This window comes from Capricornis sumatraensis, chromosome 19 (genome assembly GCF_032405125.1).
Source record: "Capricornis sumatraensis isolate serow.1 chromosome 19, serow.2, whole genome shotgun sequence".
NCBI classification, from domain to species: Eukaryota; Metazoa; Chordata; class Mammalia; order Artiodactyla; family Bovidae; genus Capricornis; species Capricornis sumatraensis.
In genome coordinates this window covers 13,092,901-13,120,539 of record NC_091087.1, presented here as the reverse complement: position 1 = coordinate 13,120,539, position 27,639 = coordinate 13,092,901, and the positions used below count along the sequence as shown (strand labels likewise).

The 27,639-nt window shown below is 41.7% G+C and overlaps 1 protein-coding gene across 2 annotated transcripts in view; it reads right to left on the bottom strand.

The window, feature by feature from the left end:
* The window catches only part of TTC23 (tetratricopeptide repeat domain 23), a 161,799-nt gene that overhangs the window by 80,087 nt on the left and 54,073 nt on the right, over positions 1-27,639 (bottom strand). For both annotated transcript variants that reach the window (XM_068991448.1, XM_068991449.1), the window contains exons 2-5: positions 25,326-25,525; positions 11,982-12,105; positions 6,725-6,875; positions 6,410-6,535 (exon numbers count right to left, since the gene is read on the bottom strand). In XM_068991448.1, coding sequence (XP_068847549.1) covers positions 6,410-6,535; positions 6,725-6,875; positions 11,982-12,105; positions 25,326-25,505 — 581 coding nt within the window. In that variant the 5' untranslated portion in view covers positions 25,506-25,525. The remainder of the gene's footprint in view (positions 1-6,409; positions 6,536-6,724; positions 6,876-11,981; positions 12,106-25,325; positions 25,526-27,639) is intronic.

Genomic DNA, 27,639 nt, shown 5'->3' with positions numbered 1-27,639 from the left:
TATGTTCCAACGAATATGTTACAGTGAAGAGTAAGGACAAAAAAAAGCAGTGACGTTTAAAACAACCCCCCTTAAATACAGTAACTTCGGAGGACATCTTGGAACTTTAACCTAAATTCTCCTCAGGTATTCAGCGCATATGTGTACAAGGCCTGCCATCTGCTGACAAAGTTTGGTACTGCTAGTTCGGAAAGTATTGAGGCAGCGGATTTTGTCAGAGGATAATTTACTCAATTTTTGTAGCAGGTGCTTAACATTAATTACTAATAACATTAGTCAAGTCTCAACAAATATCAGATCTTGGTCCTCATATCTGTATATTTCCTGTTTTACAATATAAGACAGAACACCTACTTCTGGGCAGGAAGAAATTCTGGACTGGTAGCGCTCCCAGTTACTATTCTCTTTCTCCTGTTAGGGAAATGGAATCATACAGTATGAATTATTTTCAGTCTCGCTTATTTCATAAATATCATGTCTGTGGGAGTCACGCATCATATTAAGCATAGGAGTGGTCTGATCATTTTCTATGAACAGATCACAATCTTATCTACTCTACTGCTGGTGAACATCTGAATTGTTCCTAATTCTCGGCTATTACAAATAGTGCAACTCTGGACGTTCTTGGTTATGTCTTTTGGTGGACATATATCTGCATTTCTGTTGGGTGTGTGTTTGGAAGTGATACTGCTGGGTCATAGAGTATTAAGTCTGGACAGAGTAACATGGAAACATATATTACCGTATGTAAAATAGATAGCCAGTGGGAATTTGCTGTGTGACTCAGGGAACTCAAACTGTGCTTGGTAACAGCCTAGAGGGGTGGGAAGGGGGGTATGGGGTGGGAGGTTCAAGAGGGAAGGGACATATGTATACCTATGGCTGATTCCTGTTGATGTATGGCAGAAACCAACAGAATACTGTAAAGCAATTATCCTTCAATTAAAAAAATAATTAAAAAAACTTAGTAATAAAGCTAAAATTTTCCAAAGTAGCTACACCAAATATATTCTAAACAACCACATATGAGAAAGCACATGAGAGCACTATATATTTGCCAACTCGATGTTATGGGTCTTTTAAAAATTTTAGCAATGTTAGTGGAAATGCAGTAGTATCCAGTGAATTTAATTTTTATTTCCCTGGTGACTAATGAGAGGAATGTCATCTAATACATTTAATAGCTATGTAGGTATCCTTTTTTGTGAAAAGTCTATTGCTGGGAGTTCCCTGGCAGTCCAGTGGTTAGGACTAGGCACTTTCACTGCCGTAGTTCACTATCTGGATGGGGAACTAAGATTCCACAAGCTGCATGGTGCAGCAAAAAAAAAAAAAGAAAAAAAATCTCTTGCCCACATTTCTATTCAGTTATTTGTCTTTGTTTTATTGACATATAGGAGATCTGTACAGATTCTAGTTATGAGCCCTTTTTCAGTTATATGCATTACCAATAACATCTTCTTCTTTGTTCTTGTCTGTGGTATGAAATATACACTGATTCAAGTACAGACCAACAGAGCATCAAGCAGAAGGGAAGAGGGACTTCCCTGGTGGTTCAGATGGTAAAGAATCCACCTGCAATGCAGGAGACCTGGGTTCGACCCTTAGGTTGGGAAGAACCCCTGGAGGAGGGCATGGCAACTGACTCCAGTATTCTGGCCTGGAGAATCCCCATGGACAGTGGTGCCTTGTGTGCAACAGTCCATGGGATTGCAAAGAGTTGGATATGACTGAGCAACTAAGCACACACAGAAGGGAAGAGAGAATTAACTTAAGTTCCTTACTTAAGAACTTACTTAAGAATGTTCAAACTACAGCACCATTGCATTCATCTCATACGCTAGCAAACTAATGCTCAATATTCTCCAAGCTAGGCTTCAACAGTATGTGAACCAAGAACTTCCAGATGTTCAAGCTGGATTTAGAAAAGGCAGAGGAACCAGAGATCAAATTGCCAACACCCATTGGATCATAGAAAAAGCAAGAGAATTCCAGAAAAATATTTACTTCTCCTTCATTGACTACGCTAAAGCCTTTGACTGTGTGGATCACAACAAACTGTGGAAAATTCTTAAAGAGATGGGACTACCAGACCACCTGACCTGCCTCCTGAGAAACCTGTATGCAGATCAAGAAGCAACAGTTAGAACTAGACATGAAACAACAAACTGGATCCAAATTGGGGAAGAAGTACGTCAAGGCTGTATATTGTCACCTGCTTATTTAACTTATATGCAGAGTACATCATGGGAAATGCCTGGCTGGATGAAGCACAAGATGGAATCAAGATTGCCAGGAGAAATATCAATAACCTCAGATACACAGATGACACCACCCTTATGGCAGAAAGCAAAGAGAAACTAAAGAGCCTCTCGATGAAAGTGAAAGAGAAGAGTAAAGAAGCTGGCTTAAAACTCAACATTCAAAAAATGAAGACCATGGCATCTGGTCCCATCACCCACATAAATGGGTCCATACCATTCATGGCAAATAGATGGGGAAACAATGGGAACAGTGACAGACTTTATTTTCTTGGGCTCCAAAATCACTGCAGATGGTGACTGCAGCCATGAAATTAAAAGAAGCTTGTTCCTTGGAAGAAAAACTATGCCCAACCTAGAAAGCATATTAAAAAGCAGAAATATTACTTTACTGACAAAGGTTTGTATAGTCAAAGCTATGATTCTTCCAGTAGTCAGGTATGGATGTGAGAGTTGGACTATAAAGAAAGCTGAGGTCCAAACAATTGATGCTTTTTAACTGTGGTGTTGGAGAATACTCTTGAGATTGCCTTGGACTGCAAGGAGATCCAACCAGTCAATCCTAAAGGAAACCAGTCCTGAATATTCATTGGAAGGACTGATGCTAAAGCTGAAGCTCCAATACTTTGGCCAGCTGATGTGATCAGAGCTAACTCATTGGAAAAGACCCTGATGCTGGGAAAGATTGAAGGCAGGAGGAGAAAGGGACGACAGAGAATAAGATGGTTGGATGGTATCACCAACTCAATGGACATGAGTTTGAGCAAGCTCTGGGAGTCGGTGATGGACAAGGAAGCCTGGTGTGATGCAGTCCATGGGGTCACAAAGAGTTGGACACGACTGAGCGACTGAACTCAACTGAAGTTCCTTATATTATCTAGAAAGTATTTAATTGACTAATTATATTAGAGTGTAATACACCAGGGATACAAGCAAAAAATTCTGTGGTAATCACTAGAAGAAAAAAATAACATAATGTATAACTCATCAGTTAATAGGGAAGTGGAATGACAAAAATATTCGACTAAAGACGGCAAGAAAGGAGAAAGAAAGGAACATAAAACTGGTAGGCAAAAGGAAATTTAAAAACTCAAATATATCAATAATTAAACAAAAAATATGAAGACTGAAAATTAAGAGATAGAAAAAGATAATATAGGAAAATTGATACCAAGAAAGCTGGAGTATCAATTTTAATATCAGCCAAAATAGATAGGGAACAAAGGAGAGCAATATATACTGACAAATAAAATAATAGGTTAAGAAGATAGGCTGTTTAACTCTCCTTCCACCCAACAGAATATATTAGAGTATATAAAACAATGACTGGCAGAACCATGGGGAGCTATAGATGGATCAATAATTATTGTTCAAAATTTAAGCACACTTACCTTAAGAACTAATGTATCAAATTGGCAAAAGATAAAAAAATACACAAATTTGAGTAACAGAATTAATAAAGTTACCATAACATGGAGTTATTAGAACCTTAAACACAGTGAGTAAAGTATACAACTTCCCTTTGTAGCACACTTGGAACTTCACAAAAATTGATTATGGACTAGGTCACAAAGAAGCTTCAGTAAATTTCAAAGAGTTCACCCTATACAAATACGTTTCTGCCCACAATGCAGTAAAATTACAAATTGATAACATCACAATATTTTTGGAAAAATACCCATATATCTGCAAACTAGAACACACATCATTTGAATAATCCTTGGATTCAAGACTAATTATAGAGTAAGTTATGAACTTACTAAGACTTGATGTGAGAGACAGTGCTCCATGTTAAAACATGTGGGATGGGTTAAAGCAAGACTCACAGAGACATTTTGGAGAATATCTTTGATATTTTGGTGGGAAAGACTTTCTAAATAAACCTCCAAAGCATAAATCATAAGGTTAAAAATTAATGGATTTGACTCTAGAAAACTCAGGTTTCACATCATAAAGAACATCATAGACAAAACTGATAAATGAGCAATAGATGAAAGAAAATGTTTGTAGTATTACTAATCTATAATACACAAGAAAATCTCAGTTATCAATAAAAAAGTACATGAAGTCCCAAAAGAACAACCAGAAAGAACGCTAACAGGCTGTTCATAGGAGAGGAACCCAAATGGCTAAACATACATGAAGAGGAGCGCAAACTCACTAATAAGAAATATGTAAGTAGAATTAGCAAGTGCTGGTAAAGAATCTACCTACAATGTGGGAGACCTGGGTTTAATTTCTGGGTTGTAAAGATCCCCTAAAGAAGGGAAAGGCTACCCACTACAGTATTCCGGCCTGGAGAGTTTCATGGACTGTGTAGTCCATGGGGTTGCAAAGAGTTGGACTTGACTGAGTGACTTTCACTTTTCACTTTTATATGCATCACGGTGACAAAGGTTAGAAAGATCAGCTATGCCAAGGACTGTTGGGGATGTGAGAAAACAGGAATCCGTGTGCCCCCCAAGTGGGAGTGCAGATGGGTGTAGCAATTGGCTAGTGTGGTGACCTTGAAGTATGAGTGTACCCTGTGACCAAGTAATCCTATCCCTGGAGCGCAAGCCTCAGAAAAAGTCTCCCTGAGACTCCTAAGTGGAGCTGCACAAGGATATTCATGGCAGCACCACCGTGGGAGCTGAGGACGAGCTGAATACCACTGCTAGCAGGATGGACACGCACAGGACGGCAGATGCACTCTATGGAGCACAACAGAGCGGGCTGCGGCACCGCACAGGCAACAGGTGGATAAAAGCCACATGGACAAAAGCGAGAAAGGGAGTGAGACACACGTGGCAAATTCATATAAACCTAAAATGTACAAATGCAGAAAACAATACTATTTATTATTCAGAGATACAAATGTAAAGACATAGGTCATCGTTTAAAAAGGTGTTTATGAGGGACTTCTCTGGTGGTACAGTAGTTAATATGCCACCTTCCAAAGCAGGGGGTGAGGGTTCGATCCCTGGTAGGGGACCTAAAACCCCACATGCCTTGAGATAAAAGAAACTAAAACATAAAACAGAAAGCAATATTGTAAAAACTTCAAAAAAAAAACTTTAAAAATGGGCCACATCAAAAAAATGTTAAAAAAAATGGTATCTAAGATATGTACGAGACAGAATGAGAATAAGGATCAGAGATAGAAGGAAAAAACTCAGCTTAAAAAAGGATACCAAAAGTTTGCATGGACTGATGAATTCTCTGTATTTATATCCAAAACCATTCCCAAATAAATTAACAAGAGTAGACTTATGATCATAAAAATGTCTTTAAAAGCATGAATCAAAGTTAGTCCTTCCCAGCTTCCATTCATATGGAGGCAGTAGGTGTGCTCCTTGGGGGCCCTTTCCTTCTTAAAAATGAGTCCACTGGGTCCCTGAGGTCTCTTGGGAATCAAGCAGTCTGATTACTAAGTTAGTGAATTCTTCCAGCTTGGGTTAAGGCTCGCCATGTAGGTCTGCTGGGGATTCTGTGCTTCTTGTAGAACAGACCTTTCTCTGCCCTCTTCTTTCCACAAACACACCCTTTCAGTGTGCAAATCCTGTCACGCCACTGCTCTGAGGATTGGCTTGGGGTTGGCCTTTGGAGAGGGATAGATGAGCTGCCCACCCAAGGCTCCTTCCCCAGGCTCCAAGCATTTTCTCTCTTCCACCGGGGTTTACTTGGTGAGTGTAGGGTGGGGTTAGGGAGAATGGGGAACAATCTTCTCATTCTCATGGATTCAGATGTCTCTAAGATCTTTCCTCTTTGAGGCCCTAATCATAAAATCAACGTACTGAAACAGTTTAGATTAGAATGGTTGGGGAGGAAAGGAAAACGGGGCTGGGGGAAGGGAAGGAACAGGAGTGTGAAAGAGGGGCAGGGAGAGCAGGCAAGAAAGAGAAAACCAAGAGGATGACACCAGGACTCTAGGAGCCAGGGCGGGTGTGGGGACACCACACACCTAGTGACGAGCACCACTTTGATTTGTGTAAGCCTTGGTTGTGGCTGCTCTGACACGACTGTGCTCCCCCCTTTTACTGCTGGAAAATGGCTGTGGAGAAGCCACGGCAATGTCACGGAGATGCTCCTCCTGTTTCAAGACAGAATCTTCTGGCAAAGAACCTCCAGCAATCACACATACGGAAGGTCCTAAACTGGAAACTTACTGTGCAAATGACAATTTGATCCGCACTTGAATTTCCATCCATTCTTCTTTTATAATCTTTCCACATTGGAGCATCTCCTTTGAAAGTATCTCCGCCTTTGTCAAATTCTTTGACGCCTCCTTGAACCTGAGTTGTGTTCAGAAAACTTTATATCTGGTGCTGCATTCTGGGGCCCCAGCTCCTGGACATCCTTGGCTCTCATATTGCCCATCACCCTTCCTGAGCCACCTGTCAACTTTTGATTTGGCCTTTAACATTAAATACAAGCATTATGAATGGTATTTCTACCTGTAAAGATTAGAGGCAAAAGGATACTTTTGAAGGGACAGTAAGGCTTGCCCCAAGGTATGGAACAGTTCAACCGAACACTTGAAAACATCTGTATTGTCATTGTATGGAGGCACAATGGAGCTGGTGAGTATTTCTTTGGCTTTTTCTGCATGTTGTTTTGCTTGTAGTGACATTCCTGTGGACCAAAAAAAAAAAAAAAAAAGGGAAGAAGAAAGGAAGTCTCAGTTTCTCTTTCACTTCAGTTGGACAGGAATATAGTTGATTCTGGCCAGGGAATCTAATGCGGTGACTTCACATATCTGCAAGCGGCACATGGAGATGTGTCAGGGCAGTGTGAAATACCATCATCACTGGAAGAAACAATCACTGGAAGTACTCAAGATAAAAATTTTTCCTCCAAATGTTCTCTCTGGAAATCAACAGAATAAGCAGAAACTGAACAGCTCTGAAACTTCACCAATATCAGATATAAAATGTTATAAATAATTATAAAAAAATAAAAGGAATTTATAAAGACTGCAGCATTCTGGGAAAGAAATAAAAATTTCATAAATTTTACTCCTGGCTTTGTGATACCAATCTTAACGGAATACTAAAAATTCTGAATCTTCTGCTCACCCATCCATAATCATAACTTTAAAGTTGCTATTAACATAATACAAATATGAAGATATCTACCAAGACTGACAAATAATTCCATCGAGATAAAGGGGCTAATGTGCTACAATCTCTTATTTCTATGTGGTAAACACATGGAGTTTAAAAACCAGTTACTACCAAGAACTAATTCCCAGCGGTTTTAGTGTTCTTCCACTGGAATATTCATTTGTGGAAAAGGTGATATTAGGGGTATCAGGACTTTTTGCTTTCCCATACTCTCACTTTCTTCCCTACAACAACACAACCCTCCACTTATATCCCAATACTCCTGGTCTTACATTATTCATTACATGGAATTGTATCTTCAATGTCTAAAAAAATAAAGCTGTCAAAATGTGAAGTTCATTCTGTTCCTATGTCTATAAAACAGAATAGATTTTCTGATGGAGAAAATCCAGGGCATGCATTTGCTGATTCAATCAGGGAACTCAAACAGGGGCTCTGTGACAGGCTGAAGGGTGTGATGGGGAGGAAGATGGGAGGGAGGGGACAAGGGTGTACCTATGGCTGATTCTTGTTGATGTATCACAGAAAAATACAAAATTCTGCAAAGCAATTATCCTTCAATTAAAAAATTTTAAGAAACAACAAGAAGAAATAAATAAATAAAAGCAAAAAGAAAAAAATCCAGGGTATGCTATTTTTGTAGGAGCACTTACAGAATTTTGTCTTTTTTTTTAAAGCACATAATCAACCTACCAGAAATTTATTAATGCCAATAACATATGCAATATTATACAAGACATGATCAGTTCAGTTCAGTCACTCAGTTGTGTCTGACTCTTTGTGACCCATGGACTGCAGCATGCCAGGCTTCCCTGTCCATCACCAACTCCTGGAGCTTACTCAAACTCATGTCCATCGAGTTGGTGATGCCATCCAACCATCTCATTCTCTGTCATCACTTTTCCTCCTGCTTTCAATCTTTCCCAGCATCAGGGTCTTTTCCAATGAGTCAGTTCTTTGCATGAGGTGGCCAAAGTATTAGAGTTTCAGCTTCAGCATCAGTCCTTCCAATGAACACCCAGGACTGATCTTCTTTAGATCAGTTGGATTTCCTTGCAGTCCAAGGGACTCTCAAAAGTCTTTTCCAACACCACAGTTCAAAAGCATCCATTCTTCAGCATTCAGCTTTCTTTATGATCTAGCTCTCACATCCATACGTGACTATTGGAAAAACCATAGCTTTGACTAGAGACACCTTTGTCAGCAAAGTAGTGTCTCTGCTTTCTAATATGCTGTCTAGGTTGGTCATAGCTTTTCTTCCAAAGAGCAAGTGTCTTTTAATTTTGTGGCTGCAGTGACCATCTGCAGTGATTTTGGAGCCCCAAAATATAAAGTCTGTCACTGTTTCCATTGTTTCCCCATCTGTTTGCCATGAAGTGATGGGACCGTATGCCATGATCTTTGTTTTCTGAATGTTGAGTTTTAAACCAACTTTTTCACTCTCCTCTTTTCACTTTCATCAAGAGGCTCTTTAGTTTTTCTTCACTTTCTGCCATGAGGGTGGTGTCATCTGTGTATCTAAGGTTATTGATATTTCTCCTGGCAATCTTGATTCCAGCTTGTGCTTCATCCAGCCCAGCGTTCCTCATGATGTACTTTGCATATAAGTTAAATAAGCAGGTGACAATAAACAGCCTTGATGTACTCCTTTCCCGATTTGGAACCAGTCTGTTGTTCCATTTCCGGTTCTAACTGTTGCTTCCTGACCTGCACAGATTTCTCAGGAGGCAGGTAAGGTGGTCTGGTATTCCCATCTCTTTCAGAATTTTCCACAGTTTGTTGTGATCCACACAGTCAAAGGCTTTGGCAGAGTCAATTAAAGCAGAAGTAGATGTTTTTCTGGAACTCTCTTGCTTTTTCCATGATCCAACGGATGCTGGCAATTTGATCTCCAGTTCCTCTGCCTTTTCTAATTCCAGCTTGAACATCTGGAAGTTCATGGTTCACAGACTCTTGAAGCCTCACTTGGAGAATTTTTAGTATTACTTTGCTAGTGTGTGGGATGAGTGCAATTGTGCAGTAGTTTGAACATTCCTTGGCATTGCCTTTCTTTGGGATTGGAATGAAAACTGACCTTTTCCAGTCCTGCACCCACTGCTGAGTTTTCCAAATTTCCTGGCATTTTGGGTGCAGCACTTAACAGCGTCATCTTTTAGGATTTGAAACAGCTCAACTGGAATTCCATCACCTCCACTAGCTCTGTTCGTAGGGATGCTTCCTGAGGCCCACTTGACTTTGCATTCCAGAATGTCTGGCTCCAGGTGAGTGATCACACCATTGTGGTTATCTGGGTCGTGAAGATCTTTTTGGATAGTTCTGTGTTTCTTGCCACCTCTTCTCCACATTTTCTGCTTCTGTTAGGTTCATACCATTTCTGTCCTATATTGTGCTCATCTTTGCACAAAATATTCCCCTGGTATCTCTAATTTTCTTGAAGAGATCTCTAGTCTTTCCTATTCTATTGTTTTCTTCTATTTTTTTGCATTGATCACTGAGGAATGCTTTCTTATCTCTCCTTGTTATTCTTTGGAACTCTGCATTCAAATGGGGTTACAGTTCCTTTTCTCTTTTGCTTTTAGCTTCTCTTCTTTTCTCAGCTATTTGTAAGGCCTCCTCAGACAATCATTTGTCTATTTCTTCAAGGAACTTGAACTCAACCCACTGGAGGCAGCATGGGTTGCGGTTCAAGAATGCTAGCTCTGAAATCACACTGCTCAGAAAGGATTTCCTGTTCCATCACTTACCCAGAAATTTTGGCCTTATCTTTCTGGACTGTAGACAGATAATAACATTACCTGCCTCATAGCACAGTAGTGAAGTGTGTGTGTGTGTGTGTGTGTGTGTCTGTCTGTCTGTCTATGTGTTAACTCACTTCAATCGTGTCTGACTCTTTGCGACCCCATGAACTATAGCCCATCAGGCTCCTCTGTCCATGGGATTCTAAGCAAGAATACTGGAGGGGATTGCCATGCCCTCCTCCAGGGGATCTTCTGGATCCAGAGATTGAACCTACACCTTTTAAGTCTCTTGCAATGGCATGCAGGTTCTTTATCATTAGCGCCACCTGGTGATGACTAAAGGAAAGTATATGTGGAAAATAGCATGGTGCCTGGCCTCACTAATTAGTAGATACTAATTAGTAGATACTGCTTTTATTTTAATTTGAGTAAAAAAAAAAGTCCATAATGCAGAAAGGTAGCAGACTGTGGCGGGAAAGCATCATTTAAAATCCCAGATGCCAGGACATTGGCCCTGGCAACCAAAATCCTAGATCTGAGTCTTGGATCAGACTATTTACCGTCTGACCTGGGGCAGCTTGTTTCACATCAAATTAGTTGTTTCCTCTGGATCTAGAAAATAGGGGGTAGAGGGGTGTGGTTTGAACTAGATGATCTCCAAGGTCCCTTCTGATCTAACAGGTAGGACCAGTCTACAGTCAGGTTCGGCTAAATTTATTGGGTGGCAGCTGTATGCATAGCATTGTGGTGTTTTTCACTTCACTTCATTTATTTACTCACTGGGCCAATCAGTGATGCTGGGAAGGCAGCAGCATCATTATCAATATAATCTCTTTTCAGCTGAAGGGACAGAGACATGCTCTTGTGTGTCTTGTCCACGGCTGCCAGTCGGTGTTTTTGCCTTCTCTGCATCTCTTCTCCCGTGCCCTGTTTCCTTTTGAGAATGCCCCTACACACTCAGTCCACGTGATTTAGCCAAGGCCAGCCTCTCCCCCAGGATCCGATGGAAGAAAAGTCAGGGCTTGCCAATCAGACCATGTGAGTATGCTCAGTTGCTCGGTCATGTCCGACTTTTGGCAAGCCCATGGACTGTAGCCTGTCAGGCTCCTCTGCCCCCAGGATTCTCCAGGCAAGAATACTGGGGTGGGGGTTGCCATTTCCTCAGACTAGTTCTTGTCTTTGGCATACAACCCAAGTCATCCCAATAGGAATCCCCAAACTGTGAGATTTTGGTAAAGATACATTCTTTTTTATCCTGGGAATGCTGAGGAGGGAAACCTGAAGCTGCTGGCAACCTTGCTGACCCCATGTGGGCAAAGTTGGGCTAAGAATGGAGCCAATACAGAGGAAAGCAGAGTCACGTGCTGGAGAAAGAGAGGAACGGAGATCCGATCATGTTGTTTGAAAATGCGAATCTGGCTAAGTCTACACTAAGACTTACCCTTGATTTTTAAGGTGTATGAATCAATAAGTTACCTTTTGTTTACTGCCAGCTTGATTTAGCCTTTTATTTTGGGGGGAGGGGTTTGGTCTCACAGGCAAGAGATTTTCCATCAATACATTTATGAATGGGTTCTATTTTAGGCTCTGGCTCTAGACCCTAGGCCATTTCTACAATGCCTTCAAAGCTAACAAATCCATTTTCTCCTAAGGACTGTTTTTAAGATCATAAAGAATAAAGTTCTGCAGGGCTAAAATCTTCCTTCTCTTTTTTGCATATTATATTAGAAAATCATATTGGCTGTGAAAGGAAATGGCTTCTCAATGTGTGGAGAGGAGAACATCCAAGAAAACCTGACCCTCCTGAAGTTAAGCCAAGTCTGGGAAAAAAAGCGGAAACAAACCAGCTGATCCTCTGCAGCTTGAGGCAGACTCACCTTTCAGCTGAAGATAACCCTTAGCCAGGTTAACGTGCGCCTCGGCCAGCTTCCAGTGGGCATCACCATAGCAGATCCTTGTCAGAGCCATGCAGTGCACAAGCTCGTGGAGAGCCTTTTTGTACTGAAGGAAGGAAAAACAGGCCCACAGTTGGACAACAAGGTACAAAATCAATGTGTACTTTTATCCATTCAATATGCATTTATAGAGTGATGATTATGGGCCAGGCATGGTTTTAAATATGTATGATACATCAGAGAACAAAAAAAGATCTGATTTGGGTGGCAGGGTATTCTTCTGGTTGGGTGAAATAGACAATATACATTTAAAAAAATGGTAAAATTTATAGTACATTTAAGTTTATAGTACAAAGATGTTTTTGGTGGCAGAGTATTTATCTGGTTGGGTGAAATAGACAATATACATAAAAAACAGTAAAATTTATAGTACATTTAAGTTTATAGTAAATAGTGGTAAATGTTATGGAATAAAGAAGCTGCACATAAATGACCAGCTCCCACATATTCAGACACAAGTGGGCCAGTGGTGGTAGTTTTCAAATAACACCCTCTAGCTCTCAATTCAAACATCTTCTTTAGTAGCTGGGATATTAGCACAGCCAAATGAGGTCAGCAGGACTTTGCAAACAGATTTTGTTAAAGGAGTAAGAAGCACATTTTCATCCAGTGCCAGGACAAAGAGAACAGTGAATGGTGTGGATTCTAGCTTCAGGTTAGCTTAGAGCAGCAATATTCTCAAAGCAAGGCTGGTGGTTTTAAAATACAGCTCCGAAATTCTTTGACACTCTTTTCATCCAGAGACGGTGTTCTGTGTCCCTTTCCTTTGAATCTGAGTTTATGACTGCTTGGTTAAACTAACGTGGAGGCAGTGAGGCAGTACCACTTTTCGGGCCCAGGCCTTAAAGGACCGGCAGCTTCTACTCTCTGTCTCCCCTTAGGTACTCACTCCTGGAACTTGCTATGAGCTGAAAGGTGTCTCCCACCCCCAGATTCATTTGTTGGAGTCCTAAGTACTTCAGAATATAACTGCATTTGGAGAGATGAACTTTGAAGAGGTGAAGAAGTTAAAATGAGGCCGTCACAATGGGGGCCTCATCTAATATACTGGTGTCCTTATAAGAAGAGAAGGAGACACGAGAAATGGGCACACACAGAGAAATACCTTGTGAGGACACAGAAGGAAGGAATCAGCAAGGCATGGAGAGAGGGTGCTGAATAAAACCAACCCTTTCGACACCTTGACCTTAGACTTCTAGGCTTCAGAACTGTGAGAAAATAAACTTTCTTGGTTGAAGCCACCCAGCCTGTGGTATTTTGTCACGGCAGCCCCAGAAGACTAGTAGCTTAACCATGATTTCGTGAGGAAGCCTAAGTGGCTCCACAGAGAGGCCTCCACGGAAATGAGCTGATGATAGCATCAGTCAGTCAGCTGCAGAACTCTGCCACCCTGGAAGCGGATGCTCCACACCTGCTGAGCCCAGCTGATGCTGTGTGGAGTAGAGCTGACCAGACCCCACTGAGCTCTGCACAAACTGTAGGTTCATGAGCAAAATTATCGACTGTTTTTGTTTTACACCACTAAGTCTTGGTCTAAGATTGCCTACCCAGCTGGTACTAGTGGTAAAGAACCCGCCTGCCAATGTAGGAGACATGACAGATGAGGGTTCAGTGCCTGGGTTGGGAAGATCCCCTGGAGGAGGGCATGGCAACCCACTCCAGTATTCTTGCCTGGAGAATCCCATGGACAGAGGAGCCTGGCGGGCTACAGTCTGTAGGGTTGCAAGGAATCCAACATGACTGAAGTGACTTAACACACACACACATATCTTGGGACGTGATATAGCAATAGATAGCTGGAATAGCGAAAGAGGAGGTAGAAGGTACACAGCCTAAGGAGCAAAGCAGAGGAAGAATGGTAAGAATAAGGACAGAGTTGTGCAGAAAACCCAGGAGAAGACCCAGGATACCCAATCCTCCTGGTCAATGCCTAAGCTCAGAGGACTTGCACTTCCACACAGTTTCCATGTGGGTTAGAAACACTTTCACTTTGAAACACTCCCTTGAAAACAGTACATAGCCAGACACTTGACCCCAAGACAGCTGCTTTTCTGACTTAGCAAGAGAATCTGAGGGCACACTGTGCTCACTCCATAGTGATAAAGGAAGATGGAATTGTGTTTTTTCCTATAAGTAGTATAGTAAAAATAACATTTTTCTTACTACAAAAATAATATATGATCATTATCAAAATGTTGCTGTTGTTTAGTCACTAACCTGTGTCCGATTCTTTCAAGACCCCATGGATTGTAGCCAACCAGGCTCTTCTGTCCACGGGATTTCCCAGGCAAGAATACTAGAGTGGGTTGCCATTTCCTTCTCCAGGGAATCATCCCGACCCAGAGATCAAACTTGCATCTCCTGCATTGGCAGGCAGATTCTTTACCACTAAGTCAACAGGGAAGGCCCATTATCAAAACACAAGTGAGCAAACAAAAGAAGGAAAAAAGAAATATCACCTGCCATGGTACCTCTTCAAGATAAGTAGGTAGCTAAATCTCTTTCTAGTCTTCATTCTTGTGAATCTATATAGCTTTTTATTTTAAAAAATTGGCTTATAAGCTACATATCTGTTTGCAACTTGTTTTCACAATTTGCGAACATTTCTCCATATCATCTTCTCTGATGATAATTTTTAATTCCAGTATTTTACTGTATGGATATATAAGTGAGTTATTTAACCCACAAATATTTGAGCACTTAGGTTGTTTTCAAAATTTTTTCTCTTTGAACATCCTGTGTGGATAGCTTTGCTCATATCTGTAAGTATTTTCTTAGAATGAATTCCTGGGAACATGACAATTGGGTAAAGGATAGGCAAAGCCCTGAGGCTTTGTTGGAGTTTGCTAGACAGCTTCCATGAGAAGCTGCTCCCATCCTGCATCTCGCTTCCAGCATGGCATGTGAGCATGAAATGCCCCTTACACAGTGCCCAGCACTAGTTGGGGGTTAACTTGCCAATTTGTCAGTTAACTATTTCTCCTTGTTTTAGTTTTCATTTTTTTCCTGCAAAGCTAGTAAGGCTGAACATTTTCATGTGTTTATTGGTTTCATGTGTATGTATTTCTTCTTTTTATTGCCTCTAACAGCCAGGAAATTTAGGGAATGGCTTCCTCGGACACAGAGCAAATGAACACAGTGTATGAGAAAGAAATAAATTATAAAAACCTTGAGAAGTCTAGATAGACAGTTTGCCAAAAAGAGAGGGGGACCTGATCTGATGGTGAATCTATCCCAACCATAAGATTCCAAGGAAGGGCTATATGCAGCTGAGAGTCTGCCTCTCAGATCACAACCTGGGTCCTCACTACCTGCATCAAGGACCAGGGCACAGAAAGAGTGGCCTGTCCTCTCTCTGCCTTTTTATCTGCTAGAATGTGTAGTCCAGATATCCTTTTTTGATTTTCCAAACTTTACCCTACCAGTTCCAGTGGCTTTAGCCAACAGGCCTGGGTAAGAGGTAGAAGAGAAGTATGTGTAGGCAGACAATCTCAGAACTGGGATGAGCCTCAGAAATAATCTAGTTGATCTCCTCAATTTAAAGAAGAAATATAAGACCAGAGAGGCGAAATGATTTACCACCGAGTAGCCGAATCAGAACTCACAGTCAAGCTCCTTGATGCAAAGTCCAGAGCTCTTCCCACAACATCATTCTTAATATTGAAACACGTGACTCTGAGGATCAGTTTGGCCATAAATGGCCTAAAGGGCATTTCATACACAGCTCTAAATACTATTCTAAATCTAGGATGATAGTATTTATCTAAATACTATTCTCTACTAGGATGAAATAGCATTCCCTGAAACCACAGCTGGAACAGGGAAAGTACAAGATGAAACCAAAAAATCTTGTTGTGCCTGAAATCAAGGAAAGAATTATAGGGATGTATCAAGAACTCAGTAGCCAGATTGAAGGGGCTCCCATGGCAAATATACAATAATTTAAGTTTTGATGATGATAATGGATTGTAACACATTGAAAAATAGGATTTCTTGAACCCATATTGATATAAATAAATGAACAATGATGTGTGAAGAAGGGAAAGCTCTTTCTCATAAGAAGAATGGCAATAAACAAATATTGAAAGCATGCCAAAGTCAGAGAATCACCATTTGACAAACATAGCAATAACTGATTCAGGTGAGAATCATCAATGCATGTTAAAAGTAAGGGGTAAAGTTTTCATGAGGAATAGGATACATTCATAGTGTTAATGATTCTCCCCACAGAACACTGATTAATTACAAATGGAAGAATAGTAATTCTACAGTGAAGAAACCTTCCAGATAGCACCTTAACCAAGAGATCAAATTTAGCATCATAGTAACGAGACAAACAGACATCATATGCCTCTGAATAAGATGCACCAGAAAGGGTGCACCTTTTTCAGGTCTGTGGGATTTCTGCCCCAAATGCATAATCTGATTCTAATCATCAAGAAAACACATGACAAATTCAAATTGGGGCATATTCTACAAAACAGTTGGAGCATACATTTGTGGTACCTGCCAAATTCTTTTGTTAAAGCCCTAACCCCCAAAGGGGCATGTGGAGATAAGGCCTCTAAAGATGTAACTAAGGTGAAATGAGGTCATAAAGGTGGGGCCCTAATCCAATAGGATTAGCGTCCTTTTGAGAAGTCACACTTTTCTCTCCTCCTTCCCCTACCCTCCATGCACAAAGGGGAGGCCATGTGAGGACACAGCTTGAAGGTGGTGGTCTACAGCCCGTGGGGTGAGTTCTCACCAAACAGCAGCTCTGCTGGCTCCTTGATCTTGGACTTTCAGTTTCCAGGATTGTGAGGAGTAAATTTCTGTTGTTTAGGCTACCCAATATGTAGTATTCTATTATAGCAGCCCAAGCAGACTAATACAGTACTTTCCACAAATATAAAAATTGTGGAAGACATAGACAGGCTAAGGAACTGATCTGACAGATTTGGTGGTGTTTCGTGCTCGTGCTAAGCCATGTCTGATTCTTTGCAGCCTGCCAGGCTTCTCTATGGAATTCTCCAGGCAGGAATACTGGAGTGGGTTCCCATTTCCTGCTCCAGGGGATCTTCCTGACCCAGGGATTAAACCCACCTTTCTTGCATTGGCACGTGGATTACTTACCACTGAGCCACCTAGGAAGTGCTTTTCTAATAGATTAAAGGATACTAAAGAGACCTTGTGGCTCAGCTGGTAAAGAATCCGTCTGTAATGCGGGAGACCTGGGTTTGATCCCTGGGTTGGGAAGATCCCCTAGAGAATTCAGGAATGGGTACCCACTCCAGTATTCTGGCCTGGAGAATTCCATGGACTGTATAGCCCATGGGGTTGCAGAGTCAGACATGACTAAGTGACTTTCACTCACTCAAACTCACTCATTCAAAGAGACATAATAATTCAAGTCAGCATGATTTCATGGACTAAAACATGACTATGTCTAATATGTTTCCTGTAAAAGATACTACTAAGATAATTAGAGGAATATGAATAAGGTTTATAGATTAGATAATAATAGTACCAATATTAATTTTCTAAGGATTAAAGATTTAGTAAGCATGGCCCCACCCATCAGAACAAGACCCAGTTTCCCCCTCAGTCGGTCTCTCCAATCAGAAAGCATCCATAAGCCTCTTATCCTCATCCATCAGAGGGCAGACAAAATGAAAACAACAATCACAGAGAACTAACCAAGCTGATCATATGGACCACAGCCTCGTCTAACTCAGTGAAACTTTGGAGCTGTGTAGGGCCACCCAAGATGGACAGGTCATGGTGGAGAGTTCTGACAAAACATGGTCCACTAGAGAAGGGAATGGCAAACTCCTTCAGTACTTTTGCCTTGAGAACCCCATGAACAGTATGAAAAGGCAAAAAGATAGGACACTGAAGATTAACTCCCCAGGTCGGTAGGTGCCCAATATGCTACTGGGGATCAGTGGAGAAATAATTCCAGAAAGAATGAAGAGACAGAGCCAGAGCAAAAACAACACCCAGTTGTGGATATGACTGGTGATTGAAGGAAAGTCTGATGCTATAAAGAACAGTACTGTATAGGAACCTGGAATGTTAGGTCCAATGTTAGGTCCATTTAGGGTAAATTGAAAGTGGTCAAACAGGAGATGGCAAGAGTGAACATGGATATTTTAGGAATCAGTGAACTAAAATGGACTGGAATGGGTGAATTTAACTCAGATGATGATTATATATACAACCGTGGGCAAGAATCCCTGAAAAGAAATGGAGTAGCCCTCACAGTCAACAAAAGAGTGAGAAATGCAGGACTTCGATGCAATCACAAAAATGACAGAATGATCTCTGTTCGTTTCCAAGGCAAACCATTCAATATTACAGCAATCCAAGTCTATGCCCCAACCAGTAATGCTGAAGAAGCTGAAGTTGAATGGCTCTATGAAGACCTACAAGACCTTTTAGAACTAACACCCAAAAAAGATGTCCTTTTCATTATAGGGGCTAGAATGCAAAAGTAGGAAGTCAAGAAACACCTGGAGTAACAGGCAAATTTGGCCTTGGAGTACAAAATGAAGCAGAGCAAAGACTAATAAGAGTTTTGCCAAGAAAATGCACTGGTCATAGCAAACACCCTCTTCCAGCAACACAAGAGAAGACTCTACACATGGACATTACCAGATGGTCAACACTGAAATCAGATTGATTATATTCTTTGCAGCCAAAGATGGAGAAACTCTATACAGTCAGCAAAAACAAGACCAGGAGCTGACTGTGGCTTAGATCATGAACTCCTTATTGCAAAATTCACACTTAAATTGAAGAAAGTAGGGAAAACCACTAGGCCATATGATCTAAATCAAATTCCTTACGATTATACAGTGGAAGTGACAAACAGATTCAAGGGATTAGATCTGACAGACAGAGTGCCTGAAGAACTATGGATGGAGGTTCATGACATTGTACAGGAGGCAGTGATCAAGACCATCCCCAAGAAAAAGAAATGCAAAAAGGCAAAATGGTTGTCTGAGGAGGCCTTACAAATAGCTGAGAAAAGAAGATAAGCTAAAGGCAAAGGAGAAAAGGAAAGATATACCCATTTGAATGCAGGGTTACAAAGAATAGCAAGGAGAGATAAGAAAGCCTTACTCAGTAATCAGTGCAAAGAAATAGAAGAAAATAATAGAATGTGAAAGACTACAGATCTCTTCAAGAAAATTAGAGATACCAAGGGAACATTTCATGCAAAGATGAGCACAATAAAGGACAGAAATGGTATGGACCTAAAAGAAGTGAAGATATGAAGAAGAGGTGGCAAGAATACACAGAAGAACTATACAAAAAAGATCTTCACAACCCTGATAAACACAATGGTGTGACCACTCAAGTAGAGCCAGACATCCTGGAATGTGAAGTCAAGTGGGCCTCAGGAAGCATCACTATGAATAAAGCTAGAGGAGGTGATGGAATTCCAGTTGAGCTATTTCAAATCCTAAAAGATGATGCTGTTAAGTGCTGCACCCAAAATGCCAGCAAATTTGGAAAACTCGGCAGTGGCTAAGGGACTGGAAAAGGTCAGTCTTTTTTCCAGTCCCAAACAAAGAGAATTCCAAAGAATGCTCAAACTACCATACAATTGCACTCAGTTGCTGGCAAAATAATGCTTAAAATTCTCCAAGCCAGGCTTCAGTAGTATGTGAACTGTGAACTTCCAGATGATCAGGCTGGATTTAGAAAGGGCAGAAGAACTGGAGATCAAATTGCCAACATCCATTGGATCATAGAAAAAGCAAGAGAGTTCCAGAGAAACATTTACTTCTGCTTTATTGACTATGCCAAAGCCTTTGACTGTGGATTGCAACAAATTGGTGGAAAATTCTTCAAGATATGGAAATACCAGACGACCTTACCTGCCTCCTGAGAAATCTGTATGCAAGTTAAGAAGCAACAGTTAGAACTGGACAAGGAATACAGACTGGTTTCAAATCGGGAAAGGCGTACATCAAGGCTGTATACTGTCACCCTGCTTATTTAAATTATATGCAGAGTATATCATGTAAATTGCTGGGCTGGGTGAAGCACAAGCTGGAATCAAGTTTTCTGGGAGAAATATCAATAACCTCAGATATGCAGATGACACCACCCTTATGGCAGAAAGTGAAGAGGAACTAAAGAGCCTCTTGATGAAAGTGAAAGAGGAGAGTGAAAAATTTAAAACTCAAGATTCAGAAAACTAAGATTATGGCATCCAGTCCACCATTTCATGGCAAATAAATCAGGAAACAATGACAGACTTTACCTTTTTGGGCTCCAAAATCACTGCAGATGGTGACTGCAGCCATGAAATTAAAAGACGCTTGCTCCTTGGAAGAAAAGCTATGACAAACCTAGACAGCATATTAAAAAGTAGAGACATTACTTTGCCAACAAATGTCTGTCTGTTCAAAGCTATGGTTTTTCCAGTAGTCATGTATGGATTTGAGAGTTGGACTATAAAGTAAGCTGAGGGCTGAACAATTGATGCTTTTGAACTGTGGCATTGGAGAAGACTCTTGAGAGTCCTTTGGACTGCAAGGAGATCCAACCAGTCCATCCTAAAGGAAATCAGTCCAATATTCATTGGAATGACTGATGCTGAAATGGAAACTCCAATACTTTGGGCACCTGATGGAAAGAACTGACTCACTGGAAAAGACCCTGATGCTGGGAAAGATTGAAGGTGGAGGAAAAGGGCACAACAGAGGATGACATGGTTGGATGGCATCACCGACTCGATGGATATGAGTCTGAGTGAGCTCTGGGAGTTGGTGATGGACAGAGAGGCCTGGCATGCTGCAGTCCATGGGGTTGCAAATAGTTGGACATGACTGAGTGGCTGAACTGAAATGAACTTCAATAACTGTAGTGTGGTTATGTTGGAGAAATTTCTTTATTCTTAGGAAATAGGCACTGACATCTTTAGGGGTAAAAGACCACGTATTTTTAACTTACTCTCTGATATTCACAAAAATAATGGCAGTGTGTGTGAAGAAATGTAAAGTAAATGTTAATTGGTACATCTTACAACTTTTCTGTAAGTTGATAAGTTTTTATAGTAAAAAAATTACCAGAGAATGGTATTTCAAGAGGCAAATTAGTCAAGTTAATACTTTCTTAAAAACACTTTAAAGGCTTCTAGGGCACTTGAGACTTGGAAAGACTTGCCTCTCCGATGGGCATTTCCCATCAGCCCAAAGCTGCCTCTCATCACTTCAAACATAGTTGCACTGCTTGCGCCAAACCAAAATTTAATGTGTACTGTTCCCTCAGCTCCTCTATGCTGGATCCTTCTCTCCTTCAGGTGTCAGCTCAGATGTCACCTCCTCACAGAGGCCCTCGCTTTCCTAAGACAGGCCCACTGTATTTCCTCCAGAGCACTTGGCACAATCTCTGGTTAGCTAGTTATTTACAAAGTCGACTGCTCCTGAGCTGCACGGGGGCGTGCAGCTGTCTGTTCTGTTCACCAGTGAATCCAAGCGCTCTTCATCTGAACTTCGCATCACAGGAAATGATTTGGCACCATTCTAGATGGGCTTCCCTGGTGGCTCAGTGGTGAAGAACCTGCCTGGTGATGCAGGACATGTGGGTTTGACCCCAGCTAGGTAAGATCCTATGGAGAAGGAGATGGCAACCCAGTATTCTTGCCTCAGAAATTCTTGCCAACTCAAGAGAGTTGGACATTACTTAGTGACTAAATAACAACAAGCATTTTAGATGCATAGAAGAGAAGTTGATCCTTCACATACAGCAAATGCCTTTGGGCACCAGGGCTCGATTCTCTTGCATAATTCTGGGGAGCAGGCTGCCAGCTGAGACCTACATAGCACACAGACTGGGACATAGTATTACTAGAGGACATCTGGGGGGTAATGAATATCAAGACCAAATTCACACCTTCTCTCCCTGTTCCTGGCTCTTCTTCCTGTATTCACGACAGTAACAAAGGGGACTGACAAGTCCCGGGTCCCCCAAGCTGGCTGAAACCTAAGTCAGGATTGTATATACCTTCTTGGGCTCAATCTTGTCTCTCTGCCTCCTATGCCCCCTTTGTTATCAGGTTTCACCGATTCATATTTCCTAATTCTTATCAAAAGATTTCAGTATTTCTACTGCCTCTGCCAAAGCATGCTCAAACTACTGCACAATTGCACTCATCTCACACGCTAGTAAAGTAATGCTCAAAACTCTCTAAGCCAGGCTTCAGCAATACATGAACCGTGAACTTCCCGATGTTCAAGCTGGTTTTAGAAAAGGCAGAGGAACCAGAGATCAAATTGCCAACATCTGCTGGATCATGGAGAACGCAAGAGAGTTCCAGAAAAACATCTATTTCTGCTTTCTTGACTATACCAAAGCCTTTGACTGTGTGGATCACAATAAACTGTGGAAAATTCTGAAAGAGATGGGAATACCAGACTACCTGACCTGCCTCTTGAGAAACCTATATGCAGGTCAGGAAGCAACAGTTAGAACTGGACATGGAACAACAGACTGGTTCCAAATAGGAAAAGGAGTATGTCAAGGCTGTATATTGTCACCCTGCTTATTTAACTTCTATGCAGAGTACATCACGAGAAACACTGGGCTGGTAGAAGCACAAGCTGGAACAAGATTGCCAGGAGAAATATCAATAACCTCAGGTATGCAGATGACACCACCCTTATGGCAGAAAGTGAAGAGGAGCTAAAAAGCCTCTTGATGAAAGTGAAAGAGGAGAGTAAAAATGTTGGCTTAAAATTCAACATTCAGAAAACAAAGATCATGGCATCCGGTCCCATCTCTTCATGGGAAATCGATGGAGAAACAGTGGAAACAGTGTCAGACTTTATTTTTGGGGGCTCCAAAATCACTGCAGATGGTGACTGCAGCCATGAAATTAAAAGCTGCTTGCTCCTTGGAAGGAAAATTATGACCAACCTAGATAGCATATTAAAAAGCAGAGACATTATTTTGCCAACAAAGGTCCATCTAGTCAAGGCTATGGTTTTCTAGTGGTCATGTATGGATGTGAGAGTTGGACTGTGAAGAAAGCTGAGTACTGAAGGATTGATGCTTTTAAACTGTGGTGTTGGAGAAGACTCTTGAGAGTCCCTTGGACTGCAAGGAGATCCAACCAGTCCATCCTAAAGGAGACCAGTCCTGGGTGTTCACTGGAAGGACTGATGCTGACGGTGAAACTCCAATACTTTGGCCACCTCATGCAAAGAGTTGACTCATTGGAAAAGACTCTGATGCTGGGAAGGATTAGGGGCAGGAGGAGAAGGGGAAGACAGAGGATGAGATGGCTGGATGGCATCTCCAACTCGATGGACATGAGTTTGGGTAAACTCGGGAGTTGGTGATGGACAGGGAGGCCTGGCATGCTGCGATTCATGGGGTCACAGAGTCTGACAAGACTGAGCAACTGAACTGAACTGAACTGAACAGCCTCTGCCATACTTTAGGCTCTCATAATTCCTTGCCAGGAATATTGCAAACGCCCTCTGAACAGGCCCTCCTCCTCCAATTTACGTCCCTCCTCTTCCTCCTCTATTCAGGTATCTGAGGTCTGAGTGATCATTCCAAAAACTCAGACTTGCTCATGGACCTTTCCGGCTTATAATCCTGTGATAGTTTCCAGCACCCTGAAGAGAAAGTGTAAACTTTTTCTGGGTGATGAACACTCTCTGGGCCCCGAACACTCTCTGGGCCCCAGCTGTGGTCCGTAATGCAACCTCAGTTCCTTCCCTGTATAACTAAAGCCTGCTTCCCAGAAAGTTCCATGTATTCACCAAACAGGCTGTGCGCCCTCAGACCATTGACTCTCACCCATCTGCCACCTCCACTCAAAACACTACTGTCCCCTGTCCTATCGGGCCCTCTCTTCTACCTAAGCACTGTTATCAGTGCAGTCCAAGTAGCTCCCATCCCCAGAGCATGCCTCAGGAGCTGTTGCTCCTCTAACTCTAGGGTCACTGCTCACACCTCCTCCCCTCAACCCCAGGTTTTGCATCTGTATCACCTGAGTTTGTGTCTGTCACAGAACTTATGCTGACCATCATTATTTATCTATCTTCCCAACCAGGCCATGAGATCCTCTGAGACAGAGGTTATAGCTTTCCCATTCATGCCCTGAGCCCCTGCACAGCACCTGGTACACATTAGAAGTGACATGAAAGTCACTTAGTCATGTCCGAGTCTTTGCCAACCCATGGACTATACAGTCAGTCCATGAAATTCTCCAGGCCAGAATACTGGAGTGGGTAGGCTTTCCCTTCTCCAAGGGATCTTCCCAACCCACGGGTCAAACCCAGGTCTCCCCCATTGCAGGCAGATTCTTTACCAGCCGAGCCACAAGAGAAGCCCAAGAATACTGGAGTGGGTAGCCTATCCCTTCTCTAGTGGATTTTCCTGACCCATCAATCCAACCAAGGTCTCCTGCGTTGTAGGCCTCTGGAGTCTTTACCAACTGAGCTATCAGAGAAGCCTGGTACACACTGGGTACATAGTAAATCTTTGTGAAATAAATAAATGGACAAATTAGGACCCGGCACATGTTGAAGCTGAAACTCCAATACTTTGGCCACCTGATGTGAAGAGCTGACTCATTTGAAAAGACCCTGATGCTGGGAAAGATTGAAGGTGGGAGGAGAAGGGGACAACAGAGAATGAGATGGTTGGATGGCATTACCGACTCAATGGACATGAGTTTGAGTAAACTCCGGGAGTTGGTGATGGACAGGGAGGCCTGGTGTGCTGCAGTCCATGGGGTTGGGTTGCAAAGAGTTGGGCATGACTGAGTGACCGAACTGAACTGAACATAAGAGGTAGTAGAGAAATACATGTTGAATGAATAAGTAAATGAATAAAACCCTGAAGAGAGATGGTAAAGAAGTATGCAGAGAACAGATTAAGAATTTAGGAAATACAAGCTCCTTGAGAGTAGAAGCTTCATCTGCTTTGTGCTCTGTTCCAGTGCTAAGACCTGGCACACAGGAGGAGCTCAAGAAATACTTACTGACTCATGCAAAACCACTTTAGCAGGTCAAAGCCACAACCAGTCAGTCTAGTATACACTTGTCAAAGGTCAGGGCAGATTCCTTTGTTCCTTTGTGCACTCATTCGGCAAACAACATGTTGACTGTGCCCTGAGGTACTACATCACTCACACTATGAAAAGGCACTGTCATGTATTTTCTCTTGTGCCAAACTCCTCAGAGGAGGAATGCAAACTGAAGTATCCTACTCCTCACTGACCAGGGCACGGGTATAAAAAGAAAGGTTCCTTACCTCATGACTGCTGGCATAGGACTTTGCTTTCTCTTCAGAGAGGCGGAGTTTCTCCCGAGGAGGCTGGAACAGTGCTCTCTGAAGCAGCTGGTTTTGCAGTTTCTTTCTAGGTGTTATGCTGGCGGCAGCAACAATTTCATCCAGGTGGTTGGATATGTGAGTTTCCTGTGATTCTTGCATACTTTTATATACATTACCCTCTAATTTTTAAATAAGAAAACAAAAGTATTAATGATAATTTCTACCATTACTTTTAGAAATACATATTTTTCCTAGAAATTGAGGCTAGAATTTAAGAAAATTTCAACACTATACCCATGGCTTCTGTGAAACAAGTAGCATCTATCCAAAAAGCTCCTAGTGGCTAGTACTAACTTCTTTCAGATGGATTTCAAGTTTTAACTAAATCAAACATTCTTTGTCCTATGTATGTATCATATGTGTATATATATGTGTATGTTTATATACATACATACTGATGTATTTTATATATTATATATGACATATATATATATATATATATATATATATATGTCAGTAGGAATCAACTCTCAAAGAGCTCAGATTAGATCTGTTGAACCCCAGGTGACTTTGAAATGGGAAAAAACTGACATGTTAAACTTTAACTTCCAGCTAAGATGAAGGGATAAGATGTATCCTCTTGCCTTAAGTAACCAACCAATCAACAAAAAACCTACCAAACAACAAAAAAACAACCATAGGCAAAAAGGGTATGAAACAATGGTTGTCAAGACAGGACATGAGACACGAGAAATGGAAAAATGAAACAAAGTGAGACACTTGATTGCTCCAGCTTATTGCTTTGAAAAAGTTTCTGGATCATGCAGGGTAACTCAGAAGTTACCCTGTGGACTGAGTTGAGGAAATAGAGCTGAGCATCTGGGGAGACCAAGGAAGCTGTAATGCACAGAACAGATTATTAGAGAGGATAGAGCTGCACAGAGAAGACCCCAGAGATCAGCATCCACAAGAAAGGGGGGAGAATACTGATAGCATGTATATAAGAAAACTACTTGAGTCTGGAGAAAGAGTCCTCTAAGAATATTGAAAGGAAGTATCTGGCACTCACCAAGGCTGGCAGCGCCTGTTCCCACTGACCAGACTGGAAAAACTCATAATTCATAAGGCAGAGGGTAAAGTATTCAGAAAGTTTTTATCAGTGTGTTAGTCACTCAGTTATGTCTGACTCTTTTGGACTGTCACCAAGCTCAGTTCAGTCAGTTCAGTTGCTCAGTCGTGTCCTACTCTTTGTGACCCCATGAATCGCAGCACGCCAGGCCTCCCTGTTCATCACCATCTCCCAGAGTTCACCCAGACTCATGTTCATTGAGTCCATGATGCCATCCAGCCATCTCATCCTCTGTCGTCCCCTTCTCCTCCTGCCCCCAATCCCTCCCAGCATCAGAGTCTTTTCCAATGAGTCAACTCTTCGCATGAGGTGGCCAAAGTACTGGAGTTTCAGCTTTAGCATCATTCCTTCCAAAGAAATCCCAGGGTTGATCTCCTTCAGAATGGACTGGTTGGATCTCCTTGCAGTCCAAGGGACTCTCAAGAGTCTTCTCCAACACCACAGTTCAAAAGCATCAATTCTTCAGGGCTCAGCCTTCTCCACAGTCCAAATCTCATATCCATACATGACCACAGGAAAAACCATAGCCTTGACTAGATGGACCTTAGTCGGCAAAGTAATGTCTCTGCTTTTGAATATACTATCTAGGTTGGTCATAACTTTTCTTCCAAGGAGTAAGCGTCTTTTAATTTCGTGGCTGCAGTCACCATCTGCAGTGATTTTGGAGCCCAAAAAAATAAAGTCTGACACTGTTTCCACTGTTTTCCCATCTATTTCCCATGAAGTGATGGGACTGGATGCCATGATCTTCGTTTTCTGAATGCTGAGCTTTAACTTTTTGCTCTCCTCTTTCACTTTCATCAAGAGGCTTTTTAGCTCCTCTTCACTTTCTGCCATAAGGGTGGTGTCATCTGCATATCTGAGGTTATTGATATTTCTCCCGGCAACCTTGTTCCAGCTTGTGTTTCTTCCAGTCCAGCGTTTCTCATGATGTACTCTGCATAGAAGTTAAATAAGCAGGGTGACAATACACAGCCTTGACGTACTCCTTTTCCTATTTGGAACCAGTCTGTTGTTCCATGTCCAGTTCTAACTGTTGCTTCCTGACCTGCATACAGATTTCTCAAGAGGCAGATCAGGTGGTCTGGTATTCCCATCTCTCTCAGAATTTTCCACAGTTTATTGTGATCCACACAGTCAAAGGCTTTGGCATAGTCAAGAAAG